Here is a 17,888-nt window from a genome sequence, read left to right as displayed (position 1 = left end):
ACTTTCAAATTCATCAGGAGAACCAAAGTCTTCAACCGAAGACATTCATTTTTAGGGGTCGACTTTCACTGTAAATATCAAACTCCTCATCGACTTATAAAACTTGTGTATACTCACAATTAGTCCCTTAACCTATAAGTCTTTAATACACCAAAATCACTATGGTGCACTAGATGCACTTACACATCCGGCCAAGGGTTATGATGGCAAGTCAGTCAGCCAAGGGTCGCAACAGCAAGAAGGCAGGTGGTTAGTGCCCCACTACGCTCGAACATAGCTTTTGAGAGACGGAATGTATCATTCTACACCCAGGAGCAAATGCTCCTGATGTGAACAGTAAAATAAAAAAATAGAAAAAAAATTCAAAAAATCTGAATTTTTTTTGTGACATACTTTCACAAGTGTTTGTTGTACATGAAATTTTTCATCACAAAATCATATTCGTGGAAGTCGTGCCGAAAAAACAAAATCGGAGCTCCAAAATGCTTTTGTAAGTAACATTTTCAGAGCATCGATTTTGTTTTTTTACCACACCTTCCACCAATATGATTTCGCGATAAAAATTTACGTGCACAGCAAACATTTGTATAAGTATGCCAAAAAAAATCAGAATTTTTTGACATTTTTTTGAATTGTTTTTTTTTTTGCGGTGGGGATTTTTTTTTACTGTTCACACCAGGAGCAAATGCTCCTGGGTGTAGAAACTCCACGTCCGAGAGAGACATTGTTGTGGTATATGGTCAATGAGAGATACCCGACATTGGCTCGATCTGTGGTACCTCGACATTTCACGGACCAGGGCCGCTGAGGCTTCTTCTGGCTGGGAAGGCTGTTCGGTTTGTGCTAATTGGGGTCCTCGGCTCAGCCATTTCTCGATGTTTGCCACACCCAAAGTGCCGGATTTTTTTATCGAATCGTTGGGAAAGGTATTCAACTTGTGCGAGTCGTGCTTCATGGGCGCTTCCGTCTTTTTCTAACGACGGGTGTATTTTTCCTATAAGTTTGATGTTTTATGTCGTACGTAGGACGCCGAACACACTGGCCTCCCCATCGCTTTGCAGCTCCTGCACCAGAGGGCCCTTTGCTCATTCTCGCCGGCGACACTCGACCACGTCACTGTCATCTCCGTTCTCGCACGGGTGTACAACCTGCACTACACACAAATCTTTGTATTCGGCAATATTGCCCTCTTCGCTGACCCAACTGACCACCTAGGCGTCGAGACTTTCGCTCCTAGTCGGGTCGTTAGGTTCGCTGGTTCGATAGCATCGAGTACACCGCGGATTCCTCCGGGCAGCTGGTCTTCACAATCTCGGTGCTAAACCAGATTGAGGACATATTTTATTTTTTCTTATTTTTCTTTGTTATATTCCATTTTTCTTCGTTTTTGTTTGGTTTCTTTTTGTTTCTTTCTTGGTTTTCATCGATTTTTATTTTCTTTCTCTTTTTTCTTTGGTTTCTTTGGCTTTCACTATTTTCCATTTTTTTGCACTTGGTTCTTCGGTTTTCTTTTTCTTTATCTTTTTCTTTGGTTTCCTTTGTTTTCTTTTTCTAATTTTCATTGGTTTTCTTTGTTTTTCTCTGTTTCTTTTTATTTTCTACATTTCGTCAAGAACATTTTTTAAATACATGTTTAACATTTTTCATAGACATCATTATCATTTTTTAAAATAATTTTTCTAATGTCTATTGTTTTAAAAAAATTAAATATATTTGTTGATGTCTATTTTTTCATACACTTCTCCATTACATTTTTAACATTTTATATATGCATGTTTAACATTTTGCAGATACATGATTAACATTTTTTAAAACATATACTTTTCTATATCTATTTTCCCCATGCACATTTTATAATTTTTGTATACATTCAACATATTTCTTATATACACGTTTAACATTTACCAAAAATGAATTATGTTTTTGAAAACTGTTTTTTGATGTTTAATTATTTCCGTGGATATAGTACATTTTTTGTATACATTGGAAACAATTTTTTCTATGTCTATTTAACATTTTTCAAATACATAATTAATATTTGAAAAAATTATATGAAGAATCTTTATAAAAAATATATATTTAAAATATTTGGATGTATAAACAAAATTAGAAAAGAAAATAAAAACAAAAAATTAAAAAAAAAACTGTGAAAATAAGCGCTTTTGGGCCGGCCCAATCTGGCGCGCGCTTCAGGAGGCAAGTCAGCCATTTGTAGCTCCTCAGAAACATTCTGCCTCTTCTCCCAGCGCTACATTTCTCGGGGTGGTTCCGGCTCGGGCCGAATTCGCGGGCCCGTAAACCCGCTCCATTCGAAATTGGACTTTTCGTACCTCTAACTAGTACTGCACCATACGCATTGCAAAGCCATCGCGAGCCCCTCCCTCCCCTCTACACTCTGCGCCGCCGCCGCACGCGGTAGATCGGTCTCTCCAAAGCTTCCCTCCTCTCCACGGTGAGCACCGCGCCCGATATCAATCTCCTGTAGCTCCCTAGATTAGATTCGATCGCATTGAATTGAATTGGTTTTGGTTGGATTGCGCTGGAGTGAATTTAGCTGTAGATTGGATTGGTTTCGCGTTTGTCCCTGATGCATTTCCTCCACTCTGTTTTCAGCTTGGTAGGGCGCTGGCGCCGCGGTGCTGCGGCCTCTCGGCCCGGGACGACGTCGAAGATGGAAGGGAAGGGCGCCACGCTCGTCTTGCCGGAGCTGCTGAAGGAGGAGGTGCACTCGCCGCCGCTGTCACCGCTGTCGCCGCGCAGCAGCGACGACGAGGAGATCGAAGCTGACGACAGCGATGGCGAGGAGGAGGAAGGCGGGGCTCCGGTTGGGACCGGCGGTGCCGTGGCCAGCGGGCCTCCGATGAAGAAAGGGCCGTGGACGTCCGATGAGGACCAGCGCCTGAGGACCTACGTGGAGGCGCACGGCGAGGGTAACTGGAATCAGGTCCAGAGGAACGCCGGGCTGAACCGGTGCGGCAAGAGCTGCCGCCTCCGCTGGGCGAACCACCTCAGGCCCAACCTCAAGAAGGGTCCCTTCTCCAAGGAGGAGGAGCAGAAGATTATCGAGCTTCATGCGCTGCACGGGAACAAGTGGGCTAAGATGGCGTCCGTTGTAAGTTTGCTCGCTCTGCTCTTACATGCTTCTAGATCGATCGGGTAGTCACTTCATCTATTGCTCTTCTCTTGCTAGTTTAGATCGGTAATGGTTTGCTGTGGTTGATTGGATTGGGGGAACACTGCTCTTGGTCAAACAGTTTGCCTGGTTATATAGAATTAATGTCGTTTTCTCCTAATAGATACTCCCCCAGTACCAAAATATAAGACGTTTTTGCAGTCCAAATTGAACTGCAAAAACATCTTATATTTGGGTACAGAGGTAGTAGTATTTTTGAAAGAAATTTTGCGGCTGCCGGAAAGTAAGAAAGTGGTTATTGGACTGAAGTGCCGGTATGTGCGATGCTAATCCATGCGATTGTGTTACCAAGTCGTAGTGATTCGTTGTTGAATCAGCCTGGTTTGCTAACTCGTCCTTGACATATGTCAAATATTCCCTTCGTCCCAAAATAAGTGTCTCAACTTTTTACTAACCTTGCCAGAATAAGTGTCTCAACTTTGTACTAACCTTAGTACAAAATTGTACTAAGCTTGAGACACTTATTTTGGGATGGAGGGAATACATGCCAGCAACTTTTATTTATAGCCTACTGTGAGGATATTGATGGAAGGGGTCGACAACACTTGCTGAATTCATATTAGGTTTATATATACGACTCTTTGGGTGACAGTTCTAGAGCATTCTCTCTTATTTGTTATTTCTGTCTCTACTCTCTTGTATATAGTTATGTTTTATTTTTCATGTGCAAAAAAAAATATAGTCATGTTTTACTTTACCTGTACATTCAGTTAGCAAGTATGAAATTATTATTTTCTATATCATAATAGAATATAATTTGGTGATCAACTAGCATTCCTAAAAGATGTGAATTTTTAAACTATTTGGTTTTGCTTCTTATCAAGTAGGTTTCTTGCCTATAAGTAAGTCACGTGCATTGTCATTTGTCACCAACAATGATGCCATATTTGTTTTTTTAGTGTTTTGTCTATATTTTTCAGTATGTGTAACATTGGCATACATTGTTTAATTTCCATTAATGTTAGCTTAATATTTTTTTTCTATATCAATTTCCGAAATCAGAATATCCTGTCACGACACATTTTTTTTGTTTAGTTAACTATCTTTGGACTAATTTACTCATATACACAATTGCATACTAATTATTATATATTATTATTATTATTATTTTTTCAGTTAGAAGGCCGCACAGATAATGAAATTAAGAATTTTTGGAACACCAGAACAAAGAGTCTTCAGAAAGCTGGTCTAGGTCTTTATCCAGATGGTTTGTTATCTCGGCTGGCAAATCAAGAGATGGGTTCTCATAGTCCTGATGATTCACGTGGGAAGAAACGGCCGAATGAACTCTCACAGGGAAATGGTCTTGCATTTGATGATATTATATTTGAGAAATTGGACTATAAGAAGCAGTCAGACAATTTCCTTACTCCAAATTTTACAATTCAAGATTCTCTTCCAATGAATGACATTAATTACCCTTTGAAGCGTCATGCATCTTCTGGCATAGTATCAGACTACGGTGGTAGTCCTAAGTGTGAACAATTTTCTAATGAGACTGAGGAGGCCTCTTACAATGATCTCAACACTGAGATGTCTATTGTTTCTTTTAATAATGTCATTTCCAATAGCACGCCATTATTAGATGGCAATTTCCCTATTTCTGGGAACATACCGTGGCCCATTAAAATGGAGCTCCCTTCATTCCAATATGCCGGCTATGATACAAGCACCAGCTTGTGTCCCGCATCAACTCTTCCTGAACAGGTTGACAACATTTTTTTATTTTCTTGTAATTGTTTTGATAAAAATAGATGTTTGTTTCACTTCTCAAAACACTGATCCAATGAATGCTTTTGTTCAGGTACATGGATTTGGGGTCCCTACAAAGTTCGAAGGAGAGTTTGACTCAGAACTTCCATTTTCACATGTTTACCCTTATATTCCGCACTCTTCAGTCTTTGATGACAATACCCTTGAGTACAGTTCTTTCAATGAACTTAGAACTTACAAATCACCTACTGGTAAGTTGCTTAATCTTACTTCAATTTTCCAATATCAGATACAACTTAACCTATCGTTAACGTTCGCATAACATTTTCCTGATATATCAGTATTAGATAAAACTTAATTCATTTGTAAGTTTATTAATCTTATTTCAATGTAGCAGTGTATGATCAAACTTAACTTGTTGGTTTTGCAGACTCGGATGCTATTTTCATGGACAACAAACATAATGCAGACATATTCCAGGATAAATATTTTTCGTCAGATCCTTGTGCCACTGATGTATCAGCGGAAGCAACATTTTTGAATGAAGATTCAACACACTCAGAGTATCAACCCAGCAACGGTCCACTTAATGCATTATTTTATGGACATTTTTGCGATGACGTTGCATTATCAGCCAGGGATGATCATCAGACTGTTTCCAGTAATGGCATACACAGTACACAGCACTTGTCTGGATATTGAAACGTAAGAACAAAATTCATAGTGGCTACTTATTTTCTTTCAAGTAACTAAGTAAAATATTTATAACGATCGTTATTTTAGGACAACGATGGAAAAGATTAAACTCTACAACATCACACATCTGGGACAATGACGACGATGATGACTACAGTTTATGCAGTCATAGTCTCCTGATTTTATCTCAAGAACCATTATTCCTGAAGCATAATTAAATTTGATTTTTTTTTGTTGTTGAATTGAGAATGTTTTATGTGAACACATTCCATTCATTCATATTGTATTGTGAAAGAATTTTATATTCAATATATTGAGATGTTCCTTAGTGTTAATCCATTACTTTTGTCGTATCATATTATGAAAATGAAACATGGCTTCGCCTCTGAACTGTATTATCAAATATCATTATATGATATCAACAAATTTCAGCCATGAAATTTCTCTTTGCTATGTTTTGTCATTGGAACGATCACGAGCCAAGATTTGTGGTTGTATGGTAATTTTAGTTACATGAGACATGAAAACTTCCTTTAGTTTGACTTTCTTATTTTTATTCAAATAAATGCCATCAGCTTATTACTATTCTATAATAAATTACAATAAATTTAAGATGATAATACTGTATGTTCAAGGTCACAGTACACAACTGAGCTCGCCAAATATACACTTTTGCCAACTTAGAGCTCATTGAGCTCTTGACAATCTATAATCTCATAACGTGACTTGAAACAAATGTTCTTTTCCATGTCTAACCGTATAGTCCTTCTTGCTCCCACACGTCCACAAGCAAGTCTACCATTTCCTGTAAATAAAATTATAATTTTAAAATAAGTATGAGAAAGAGGGAAATCTGTGATTTATTTAGCATAGGATTTTACCGCAAGAGGAATTGGTTGGTAGAATAGTTTATTGCTTCCTAGCAGGCTCTCATACGTTGTGTTCCAACTGTATCATCAGCAAAAATATCAAAGGTGGAGAAAATAGAGTTTAACTTTCAGCATACTGAAACAAAGTGTACCCCTAGTTCCATATGCAAAAGGAAATTGGGAAATGTAAGAATATATAATATTTGGATATTCTCTTGGTCCAAATGCCATAAAAATAAGACATGTCATGTATTTCAGGTACAACAGTAAATTACAATAACTCACCTTATCTTTGGTTCCCGGGGCTTTTCAAGTCGAGATTTGCGTTTTTTGTTTCCAACCCACTGTTGTCTAGTCTGGTTCCACTGCACAAGACCTTTAAATACAGGCAGAATAAAAGTTTACATAAGATTAACAAAATAGTAAATGGAAGCCATTGCATATCAATCTGGTGGCTACAGAAGTACTAAGCCTGATAATTAGAATTTTTCAATAACTTGCATCACGGTGTCACTGCAAAGAATAAAAAGAAAAATAGAATAAGACAGAAGAGACTTTTGTTAGTTCAGATGCAGGATCATCTCATGGCAACTATTCTTGGTCATAATTTAAACATTAACATCAACTAAATTCTAAGACTGTTTTAATCAGAGACGTTAGAAGCCCCAGTGTGCATTAGTAACTGTAAGCATGGTTTTGCACGTAGGTCTAAAACTACAGCTGCTACAAACTCTGGATGAAAGTCATTTCATGTTCTAATTAAACCTGCATATAAGGACATGGATGACAGAGCTCCAATAATCAGCTGTGCACTTGCATTTATTTGACAGTAAATCACACTAGTACGATGGAATGAAAAAATAGAATGGAAATGGAACAGGTGCCATGGCACACAGATTAATCTTAGGTGCATGCTGTATACCTTGATTTACAAACTCGTTTGGGTTGCTGCTACTTCCAGCTCCATGCTGATCGCTGGATTGCGGCGCTGTACTGATTGAAGACATGCTCCTCTGCGATTGTAGCGCGCTGTTTCCAATCCCGTGTGCGCTCGTGCTCCAGAAGCCCTCAGACAAGTTTGTCTTCCTTACTGAGCGGCCTTGGATCCTCAAACCTTTTGAAGGCTCATCGACCGCTATTATCGGAGCAGGCTTAGCACAGCCACAGCATCCAAGGCAACTTCTGCTCTGTAGAAAAACAGTATTGACCAGTGAACGATTAGCTTCACGTATTCGAGAGTCTGAGATAAGTCATGTGGCAGAACAACCAGCGAATAGCTATAAAGTAACGAGTATATGTTTCTTGACAGCTTTTGACATTGGACCGCACAACAACCGTCATTCCACGGGCTCGGAAATCATAAGACAGAGCATTTTGGTAAAAGATTACAAAGGTTAGTTTCAAGGTCAGGCAAAAAGTGTCTCTTATACCAAAAATAAAGTCATGGACATTATACAAGAATCAGGTACCATCACATGGAGCAGCTCCTACTATGGAAACGATGGATTCAAGGACCGCCTAGCCTCTGCAAAGGGACATCGGCATCTAAATGTTTATAGAGCGGCCGAACCGTGTCTATTTATGCGCAAGCAGCAAGAATCAGAACCGGGAAACAGCATCGCGGTTGCACATGGAACCGGGGACAAAAAGGGGAGAACCTCGCATCCACTAATCCTATTGGCCTCCAGGTGGGGGGCACAGCGCGAGCCCTAATCCCTAAACCCGATCGAGCTCGCTGCCGTCGCATCAGGTTACGGCAAGTACGGACGAAATGGGGGGGAGAGTGAGGGAAGACACGCACCCCATGCAGGCGACGAGGCGGCGCACCCAGGAGGAGAGGGACCTGCAGCCTAGCAGCATAGCATCCGAGGCGGTGGGGTCCTGCGCGCCCGTGGTCGTCCCGGCGGTGGAGGGCGGGAGCAAACCCTAGGCCCCAGCGAGGCGCACGGGTGGAGGAGGAGGGGAGGAGGAGGCGGAAGGGGGGAGGTTGCGGGGGCGAGGAGTTGGGGAAGAAGGAATCGGGAATGGGATTCCGTGGTGGGCTGGGATTGGAGAAACAGGAGCAAACGTTGCTTGGATTTTTCTTAAATAAATACGTAAATGCCAGTGGTCCGAAATGGTTGTTTTTGCAGTAAATTACAGAGTTATTGGATATCATCACCGTTCTTTTATCTTTGTTTTACTACTATGTGTATTTTTTTAAAGGATTAGATTTATTATAAAAGTTCACTCAAAGTACAAAGCATCTTAAACATAATAAAAATTACATCGAGGTTTTTAGACCACCGAACAAGCACTACTACAGCAGAATGAGCCGCCGACGCACAACTGTCACCGCTCGCCTACCGTAGCCCGCTTGACTTTGTCGATGATAGTCAAAAAATCTTCATGCACGTGCCCTCAAGGACCAGCGTTTTGGAGCACGGTCGTCGCCTTTGAACTCTTGCATAGAATCGAAGCACCTATTCCAAAGACGAGAAACTCTAACCTCTCTGCCCTAAGGAATCTATGTCGGAGCTCCGTCAACTACGTCCCAGCGGACGAACCCGAGGAGGATAGAAGCCCGGAAGACAAGCTCGAAGAAGAAATGCCGCCATCCGTCCGGGTGTCGGACCTACAGGACTAAAAAAACCTAACATAAACTACTAACCGGAGCGGAAGCACCGGGATTTTTCTCCTCGCCACCGAGCGCTGGAGCGGCAGGCAGAATGAAGGCGAATTTACAAGCTCGCCGATGAAGTCTGGAGGGAAAAATTTGCCCTAGCCACTTATGATTATGGGAGGAAATGAGAGTGTAGTTTCATAAATAGTGAATGGTAACAGTAAAAAAGTATCCAACTTACTGATCCAGTGGTCATCTCTTCACAGAAAGGGGAAGAGGGCATGTGTGTACCTTGAGCTCTAATGTACATATGAAATTTTCCATCCAATCCTTATACAACAAATCAGATCAAACCATTTATGCATGTAGCCAAAGTGCAAGAGCATTATATTTTAGATCATATATCTACAAAACGAGAAAGTATTTATGCATAATAGTTCCGGTGAACTTTTACACTTTAAACAATTGTTGTTGTACCTGAAGGAGGGATGGCGAGTTAAGAAGTAGCATCGTGAAAAATCACTGTCAAGACAAAAGAAAGAGCCCTACAAATTGGAGTAAAAGAGTTACCGGAATAAATTAACATGTGTCCCCAGATTCGATTATAACAAGAGAAAATGGAACTATAGAGCTCAATAGTGGAGCTATGTGATAGCAGGGGTAGCACCCCCACCCTTGGAGAAAACTCTGAAGATTTTTTTTGAAGGCCTTTTATGAGGAAAAATAGCTTTCCCCATCATCTTCATTTTTTGGTGTTTCACACCCTTTGGCTTTGTTCTTTCTCTAGCCCCACCATTCTCTTTGCACTTGGGACGCACTCAGTTAAAATCTTGCATTTAGGAGACAATCTCACTTGGTTTTGAGAATGATATCCATTACAAAGTGAGAAGTTTGTAATTTTTTGCTAAGATCCATATTCTTTATGATTTCCTTTTTTCCATTCATTTCTCTAATTTATTTTCTTTTGAAAGTGATATATTGTCCTTCGGCTTATGTTGTTGGATCAAACAAAAAATATAGTGTGATTTCATGCTTGTGCCACATACTGGTCTGTTTGGTTGGTGACCTGAGCAGCGTGCTTGAGAAAAATAGATGCTTGAGAGTTGCCGGAGATTCTTGCGACTTTAGCCTGACGAGGCAACCTAGGTGAGATGTTGTTTGGTTTGTGCCTGAGCATACCTAAGCATGATGCAATAAAAAATGATATCAAACATTGATTGCTACATGCATGCACCCATCAATATGCTAGGATGCGTTTAGCCCACATATACCCGCCAGGTCCATGTCCGAAGAAAATGGCCTCACCCGTATTCATTGTTGGGCATGCATAGCAAGAACTTTAAAGCACCTCTAGGCCTGCATCCAGAGGAACGCTCAAATTGGCCGGGTTTTTCGGAGCCAAGCCCGAGCGATGCAACCCTAGGCACATGGGCATGGGCGGTTGCACGGTGGATGCGGTCTCGAGAAGTTGCGTTGTTTCCCGAAGCGTCGTCATAAATTATGCTCATCTCTCTTCCTCACCGCTCTCTCCCCTCTTCCCTACTCACACTGGCAACAACGACCACCGAAACGACAGCAGGACGATCCAAGACGATGGCTACCACCAGAGCGACTGCAGAGCTCCCCTGGAGTGCATCGGCCATGGCGGTAAGTCCTTGCCCTCTCTCTAGATTTACTACTTCCGACTCGGGCTAGATTCGATTTGAGCACACGATTGGAGAGTTAGGGAGGGGATTGAACACATCGGGCGTGGATGATTTGATTAAAACACTGCCATCCATCGATTCTACACCGACGGCCTTTAGAGTTTGCCAATGCCTCTAGAGTTCACGAAGCACTTCCCCGCCGTCCCTACGGAGTTCAAGCTCAAGATGAACACCGCCTACACATGGAGGGTGACAGTGAGGGTGGTCAACTGCAGGGTCACCCTTGATCAGGGTTGGGCCACCTTCGCCGCCCTTCATCAAATCATGATCGGGTACATGCTGACGTTCAAGTTGCTAACTCTTGACACCATGAAGGTGATTGTCTTCAACGACGAGGGCGTGCGGGTCGTCACCAAGTGCAAGCAGCACGACGACGCTTTCGGCGTGACCGTCTGAGCTCCTGTTGCCCGTTCCTTGCTGGTTGTTGGTTTAAGACTTGGGTTTCGTTTAAAACTTATCGTACTATGTTGGTTAAAAACTTGTGATGCGTGGTTAAGACTTGTGTTTATGCTTAAGTTTGTTCCATTGCTCTAGTTTTGTTTTTAGTTGTCCATGTGTGTCTCTAATAACCTCCCCACATCGAGGAGCAGGTTACCACACAACTGTCCTAGATGTAACCAAACAACCGAACTTGTATTTCTCCTGAAACAAGTCCGCAACCAAACAACATGCCTTTCATTTCAACACAACTGTCCTAGAGGGTATGCAGACAACCAATCAACATGCAGATGATAATTTTTGCCTACATGTGCTCAGCTAGACCCAACTGAGACAAGTGTGCAAAGGTGCAAAAAATGATGTAGGCAACCCAACGCATCCCTAGTGAATCATTAAAGTAAGCTGCATGCACGTGCCTGAGTGTCAGGCCTCTGATTTTGGTGGCCTGACTCCGGCTAATTACATGCGTGTGTGGTCACGTCAGGTCAGACTAGTTGCACAAATGCTCAGGATAGCAACCAAACAAGGTTCGGCCAGTGTCTAGCTAGCTTGTGGCAAGACTATCTCAGGGTAGCAATCTAACAGCCCCTACATCCATTAACCCATCATGCCTTCTTGGTGGTGGTGGGGCCAAGGATCAATCTGCCATTAACCCACCATGAGTGTTGCAGGGAAGGCCCGTTGTTTTCGACTTTGGGGAGTGGAGTGGGTGATCAATCAGTGCTCATGATCGAAACATTTTTTTTCTTTTAGCGGGCCACGTTATCAAAACATGATGTGACGCGCAGTCGGCCGATTGAAGGTTTCTTCTCTCTTGTTTAAGTTTTTTTTGAAACTTTTCTCTTGTTTAATTATGGTAAATAAACTCGCAATAACAGATGGAAGGTACACGGTTCGCGATCACACTTTAAGCTCCTCGGGGAATCAGGACGACCGGTAAAGAAAAGGAGACAGTGAGAGAATCATCAGAATAGAGAGAGGGGCGACTAGGATACGATTTATTCCTTTGCGCAGTGGCGTCCCCTTTCTGCTCCTCGAGAATATAAAGCAAAACAGTGGTTACATTAGTTAAGTAAGATTAATGATTGAATCAATCAAATCAGTCAGGATGGCCGAGTGGTCTAAGGCGCCAGACTCAAGTTCTGGTCCTCTTCCGAGGGCGTGGGTTCAAACCCCACTTCTGACACATTTTTGTTTCTGTTAACTTTCTATATATCAATTTTTAGTTTTTTTTTTCGGCCTTTTCTTTAATGTTCTGTCCCTTCCAACACATTTTTGTTTCTGTTAACTTTCTGTATATCAATTTTTAGTTATTTTTTCTTTTCAGCCTATTTTTTAATGTTCCGTGCTCAAATTTCTCCTTGTATTTTTCCTTCTTTGATATGTTCGCTACAATAACATCAATCACATCCAACATCTGCGGGCTGCAGCTCTGAAACATGCACCGATGTGTAAAAGAAACAGTGAAGTAAGAAGATAACCCAATTTTAAAGAAACATAATGTGCTATAAAAAAAAGAAGGCATGATATAGTCAAACCTATTAAAAACTATCGTTTTAGGTTTCATCTGCCTCAGATGATACTCTGGTTGTGGCCCGAGTGCTATGAACTGTCCATGTCCTAGTTTGCTGTTGTCTCGTTATTTATATAAAATCGGGCAGGGAAACCACTTCTCTTAAAAAAAGAAAACCAATAAAAGCTCAACTTGCCACCTATTATAACAAAGTCAATTTTCTTTTCTGGTATGCAGAACCCAACATTTTTGTTTCTATTAACTTTCTATATATCAATTTTTAGTTATTTTTTCTTTTCGGCCTTTTCTTTAATGTTTTGTCCCTTCCGACACATTTTTATTTTTGTTAACTTTCTGTATATCAATTTGTAGTTATTTTTTCTTTTCGGCCTATTTTTTAATGTTCTGTGCTCAAATTTCTCCTTGTATTTTTCCTTCTTTGATATGTTCGCTACAATAACATCAATCACATCCAACATCTGCGGCTGCGGCTCTGAAACATGCACCGATGTGTAAAAGAAATAGTGAAGTAAGAAGATAACCCAATTCTAAAGAAACATAATGTGCTGTAAAAAAGAGAAGGCATGATATAGTCAAACCTAGTAAAAACTATCGTTTTAGGTTTCATCTGCCTCAGATACTCTGGTTGTGGCCCGAGTGCTATGAACAGTCCATGTCCTAGTTTGTTGTTGCCTCATTTTTTATATAAAATCGGGCAGGGAAACCACTTCTCTTAAAAAAAGAAAACCAATAAAAACTCAACTTGCCACCTATTATAACAAAGTCAATTTTCTTTTCTGGTATGCAGAACCCAACGTTTAACATCGATAGACAACACAAAAGTACCATATGCACCAGAAAATAAAGAGGAAGAGAAACCCTTCTTTGATATGTTTGCTACAATAACATCAATCACATCCAACATCTGTGGCTGCGGCTCTGAAACATGCACCGATGTGTAAAAGAAACAGTGAAGTAAGAAGATAACCCAATTCTAAAAAAACATAATGTGCTGTAAACTTTTGTTTCTGGTATACACCAGTGTCTAAATAAAAATAGTGGAGTAAGAGCACAACCCACTTCTGACAACTTTTTTATTTTTATTGTCTCTATATATTAGTTTTATTTGTTTCTTTATTTCCATTTTGGCCTTTTTTATGTTTTGTCCTCAATTTTCTCCTTGTTTTACCTTCTTTGATATGTTTGCTACCACACTGTCAACCATCCAACATCTACAGCTTGGAACATATGCGGATGTCTAAAAAAATAATGGAGTAAGAGTACAACCCAAATCTAAAGAAGCTATGCCCTAGAGGCAATAATAAATTTATTATTTATTTCCTTATTTCATGATAAATGTTTATTATTCATGCTAGAATTGTATTAACCGGAAACTTGATGCATGTGTGAATACATAGACAAACAGAGTGTCACTAGTATGCCTCTACTTGACTAGCTCGTTGAATCAAAGATGGTTAAGTTTCCTAGCCATAGACATGAGTTGTCATTTGATTAACGGGATCACATCATTAGAGAATGATGTGATTGACTTGACCCATTCCTTTAGCTTAGCACTTGATCGTTTAGTATGTTGCTATTGCTTTCTTCATGACTTATACATGTTCCTATGACTATGAGATTATGCAACTCCTGTTTACCGGAGGAACACTTCGTGTGCTACCAAATGTCACAACGCAACAGGGTGATTATAAAGGGGCTCTACAGGTGTCTCCGAAGGTACATGTTGAGTTGGCGTATTTCGAGATTATGATTTGTCACTCCGATTGTCGGAGAGGTATCTCTGGGCCCTCTCGGTAATGCACATCACTATAAGCCTTTCAAGCAATGTAGCTAATGAGTTAGTTACCGGATGATGCATTACGTAACAAGTAAAGAGACTTGCCGGTAATGAGATTGAACTAGGTATTGAGATACCGATGATCGAATCTCGGGCAAGTAATATACCGATGACAAAGGGAACAACGTATGTTGTTATGCGGTTTGACCGATAAAGATCTTCGTAGAATATGTAGGAGCCAATATGATCATCCAGGTTCTGCTATTGGTTATTGATCGGAGACATGTCTCAGTCACGTCTACATAGTTATCGAACCCGTAGGGTCCGCATGCTTAAAGTTAGATGACGGTAACATTATGAGTTTATGTGATTTGATGTACCGAAGATAGTTCGGAGTCCCGGATGTGATCACGGACATGACGAGGAGTCTCGGAATGGTCGAGACATAAAGATTGATATATTGGACGACTATATTCGGACACCGGAATGGTTTCGGGGGTTATCGGATATATATTGGAGTACCGGGGGGTTACCGGAACCCCCCGGAGGTTAATGGGCCTCATGGGCCCAAGTGGTGGAAGAGGAGAGGCGGCCAAGGGGCAGCCGCACGCCCCTCCCCCCCAAGTCCGAATTGGACAAGGAAGGGGGGCGGCACCCCCCTTTCCTTTCCCCCCCTCTCTCCTTCCCTCTTCTCTCCTACTCCAACAAGGAAGGGGGGAGTCCTACTCCCGGTGGGAGTAGGACTCCTCATGGGGCGCGCCAAGGGTGGACGGCCCCCTCCCCCTCCTCCACTCCTTTATATATGGGGAGGGAGGCACCCCTAGATACACAACAATTGATCATTGATCTCTTAGCCATGTGTGGTGCCCCCCTCCACCATATTCCACCTCGATAATATCGTAGCAGCGCTTAGGCGAAGCCCTACGTCGGTAGAACATCATCATCGTCACCACGCCGTCGTGCTGACGGAACTCTCCCTCAAAGCTCGGCTAGATCGAAGTTCAAGGGACGTCATCGAGCTGAACGTGTGCTGAACTCGGAGGTGTCGTACGTTCGGTACATGGATCGGTCGGATCGTGAAGACGTACGACTACATCAACCGCATTGTGCTAACACTTCCGCTTATGGTCTACGAGGGTACGTGGACAACACTCTTCCCTCTCATTGCTATGCATCACCATGATCTTGCGTGTGCGTAGGATTTTTTTTTAAATTACTACGTTACCCAACACATAGTGCACTACAAAAAAAGAAGGCACAATTTATTCAACCCAGTCAAAACTCAACCTAGCACCTGCTGTAATGAAGTCAATTTCTTCTCTGGCATGCAAAAGATGGAACGTTCAACATCGATAGATAGCACAAACATACCATATGCACTAGAAAAGAAAAAAGGAAGAGAAAATTATCATACCATCCACTTACCAGGGTTTTTTTCAAACCATGTAGGAGAACTGCGTGTGATTAATTATATATAAGAAAGGAAGAGAACAAAATATTGAAAGCCAACACACAACAAACCACACCACATGACACACGACAACACAACACCATGACCCAGCGATGTAGATGCTCAAGACATTTAGCACCGACCTTAAACCAATTATGAGCATCACACTTAATTTTACCCACCAAGAGATCCATTGAGGAGAATTCACCCTCAAAGACTATGTCGTTGCGTTCTTTCCAAATAGTCCAAGCGACCAAAACAACCATGGTAGTTAGCTTCTTCTGCACTCTGTGGGAGGCCCCACTCCTAGTGTTAGCCCACTAGTCAACAAAGGATCATGCAAAAATGGGCGCCACCATTGAGAGACCAATCCAATTCAGCACCTAGTTCCATGATATGGACACGACAAAATAACCCACCATAATCTATTATGCAAGAGGTTTTGCCTGATGAGGCGATCCGCGGTCCAGATCCTTTTCTTCATTTCAAGCCAAATGAAAAACTCGCATTGAAAGAGGTCCCAGGTTTTCCATGTGACATCATCTGAAGTGAAAACTGGTTCCTTCAAACTGAGATCTATACATTGTTAGAAGATAAGTATCTTGATGATTCCAAAATCCACACCCAATGATCACCCTGGTCATGAATGAGCTGAACTAGATGAATCACATTCCACAAATTAAATAAATTGAATAAACTTGTCAATGTTGAGATGTGCTTTATAGTCCTTATCAGTGGCCATCAAAAAGGGGGGCGAACACCGTGCACTTGGAATTGGTATGATCAAGAAAAAACAACAATGCATGGATAATGTCAACCAAAGGAGAATCCTAAATCCAAGCATCATATCAAAAGGGTGATTTTCTCAGCCAAAGAAGAAACCTCAAGCCAAGCACCATACCAAAAGGGTGATTTTTTCATTGCCTAGAGCTGCCATAGCTGGCTTGTTGAAACATGTCATATCGTACTTGCTTAATAGGATCACCGAGGTGCCTCCAAGGTTTTTCAGAATCAATCCTAGCAATCCATGTCCGACAGGGCTTCATCACTGAGTACATGCCCGCAAGGTTTGCAACCCCAAGCCACCCCCAAAACTCTTTAAAGTTGCACACAACATACCATTTAAGAAGACAGTGACCCTCAACGCTTCTTTAGATCCTCCATAAGAAAACCCGACATATTTTGTCGATCTTTTTAAACATCCAACGTAGGGGATTAAGAGACAACATATGTAATATTGCACTCCACGGCGGGACAAACTGCACAAGAACACGACTACCACTTTGATTTAACATGGAAATCTGCCATGATGCAAGCCTCGACCTGATGATGTCCAAAATCTTCGCAAATCTTCTTTGATCGCCCTCTGCAATTAAATGGCTAACCCAAATAGATGAAAAGCAAATGCGCAAGATGACAATTGAGAAGGTTGCAACAGATCATGGAAAAAAAACATCACAGTGAATCAGAGAAACTTAAATCTTAAGCAAGTTTCAACTCAGCCCCGAGGCTCCCTTGAAATTTTCCTAAAGAGAAAGGATAACCTGCACGTCTGCTCGGGAGGCCCAAAGGAAAAGGATTATGTCATTCACGTACAATGATAATCTTCACAAGATCCAGGAAAAATGGAGCGAACAACCTACGATCCTCTGCCTTTGTGATCATAAAGTTAAGGGCATCCATAACAATGTTAAACAACATCGACAATAAGGTGTCACCTTGGCAGAAACCACGCATGTGAGAAATCGGGGGACTCAATGCCCAACTGAAGAGCATACTTGATGGAGCCATACACAAAACCATTGCAATCCATGCCCTCCATCATGGACCGAAATCTTTTGCTTGGAGGATATTGAGAAGAAATGGCCAAGCCACGGTGTCAAAAGCTCTGACAGTTGATACGTCTCCAA

General features: G+C 41.4%; 2 protein-coding genes and 1 non-coding gene across 3 annotated transcripts; 2 read left to right on the top strand and 1 right to left on the bottom strand.

The window, feature by feature from the left end:
• The first annotated feature begins 2,373 nt into the window (after positions 1–2,373).
• On the top strand, positions 2,374–5,909 carry LOC119340379 (transcription factor GAMYB-like). The gene is made up of 6 exons (XM_037612292.1): positions 2,374–2,452; positions 2,614–3,112; positions 4,310–4,900; positions 4,998–5,157; positions 5,337–5,611; positions 5,690–5,909. Exons 2-5 carry the CDS (start codon positions 2,672–2,674, stop codon positions 5,606–5,608), a joined length of 1,464 nt encoding a protein of 487 aa, XP_037468189.1. The 5' UTR covers positions 2,374–2,452; positions 2,614–2,671; the 3' UTR covers positions 5,609–5,611; positions 5,690–5,909.
• Positions 5,910–6,181: 272 nt separating this feature from the next.
• LOC119340900 lies at positions 6,182–8,468 on the bottom strand. The gene is made up of 5 exons (XM_037612801.1): positions 8,273–8,468; positions 7,394–7,653; positions 6,757–6,847; positions 6,484–6,550; positions 6,182–6,407 (listed from the first exon to the last, which is right to left on the bottom strand). The coding sequence occupies exons 1-5, from the start codon at positions 8,329–8,331 to the stop codon at positions 6,354–6,356; spliced, it is 531 nt and encodes a 176-aa protein (XP_037468698.1). The 5' UTR covers positions 8,332–8,468; the 3' UTR covers positions 6,182–6,353.
• A 3,851-nt stretch (positions 8,469–12,319) lies between these two features.
• On the top strand, positions 12,320–12,403 carry TRNAL-CAA. The gene has a single exon. It is a non-coding gene; the product is annotated as a tRNA-Leu (tRNA).
• Positions 12,404–17,888: the final 5,485 nt, after the last annotated feature.

The sequence above is a fragment of the Triticum dicoccoides genome, chromosome 7B (assembly GCF_002162155.2).
Source record: "Triticum dicoccoides isolate Atlit2015 ecotype Zavitan chromosome 7B, WEW_v2.0, whole genome shotgun sequence".
Taxonomy (NCBI): Eukaryota; Viridiplantae; Streptophyta; class Magnoliopsida; order Poales; family Poaceae; genus Triticum; species Triticum dicoccoides.
Note: the sequence above shows the minus strand (reverse complement) of the source record. Positions and strands in the feature narration are given on the sequence as shown.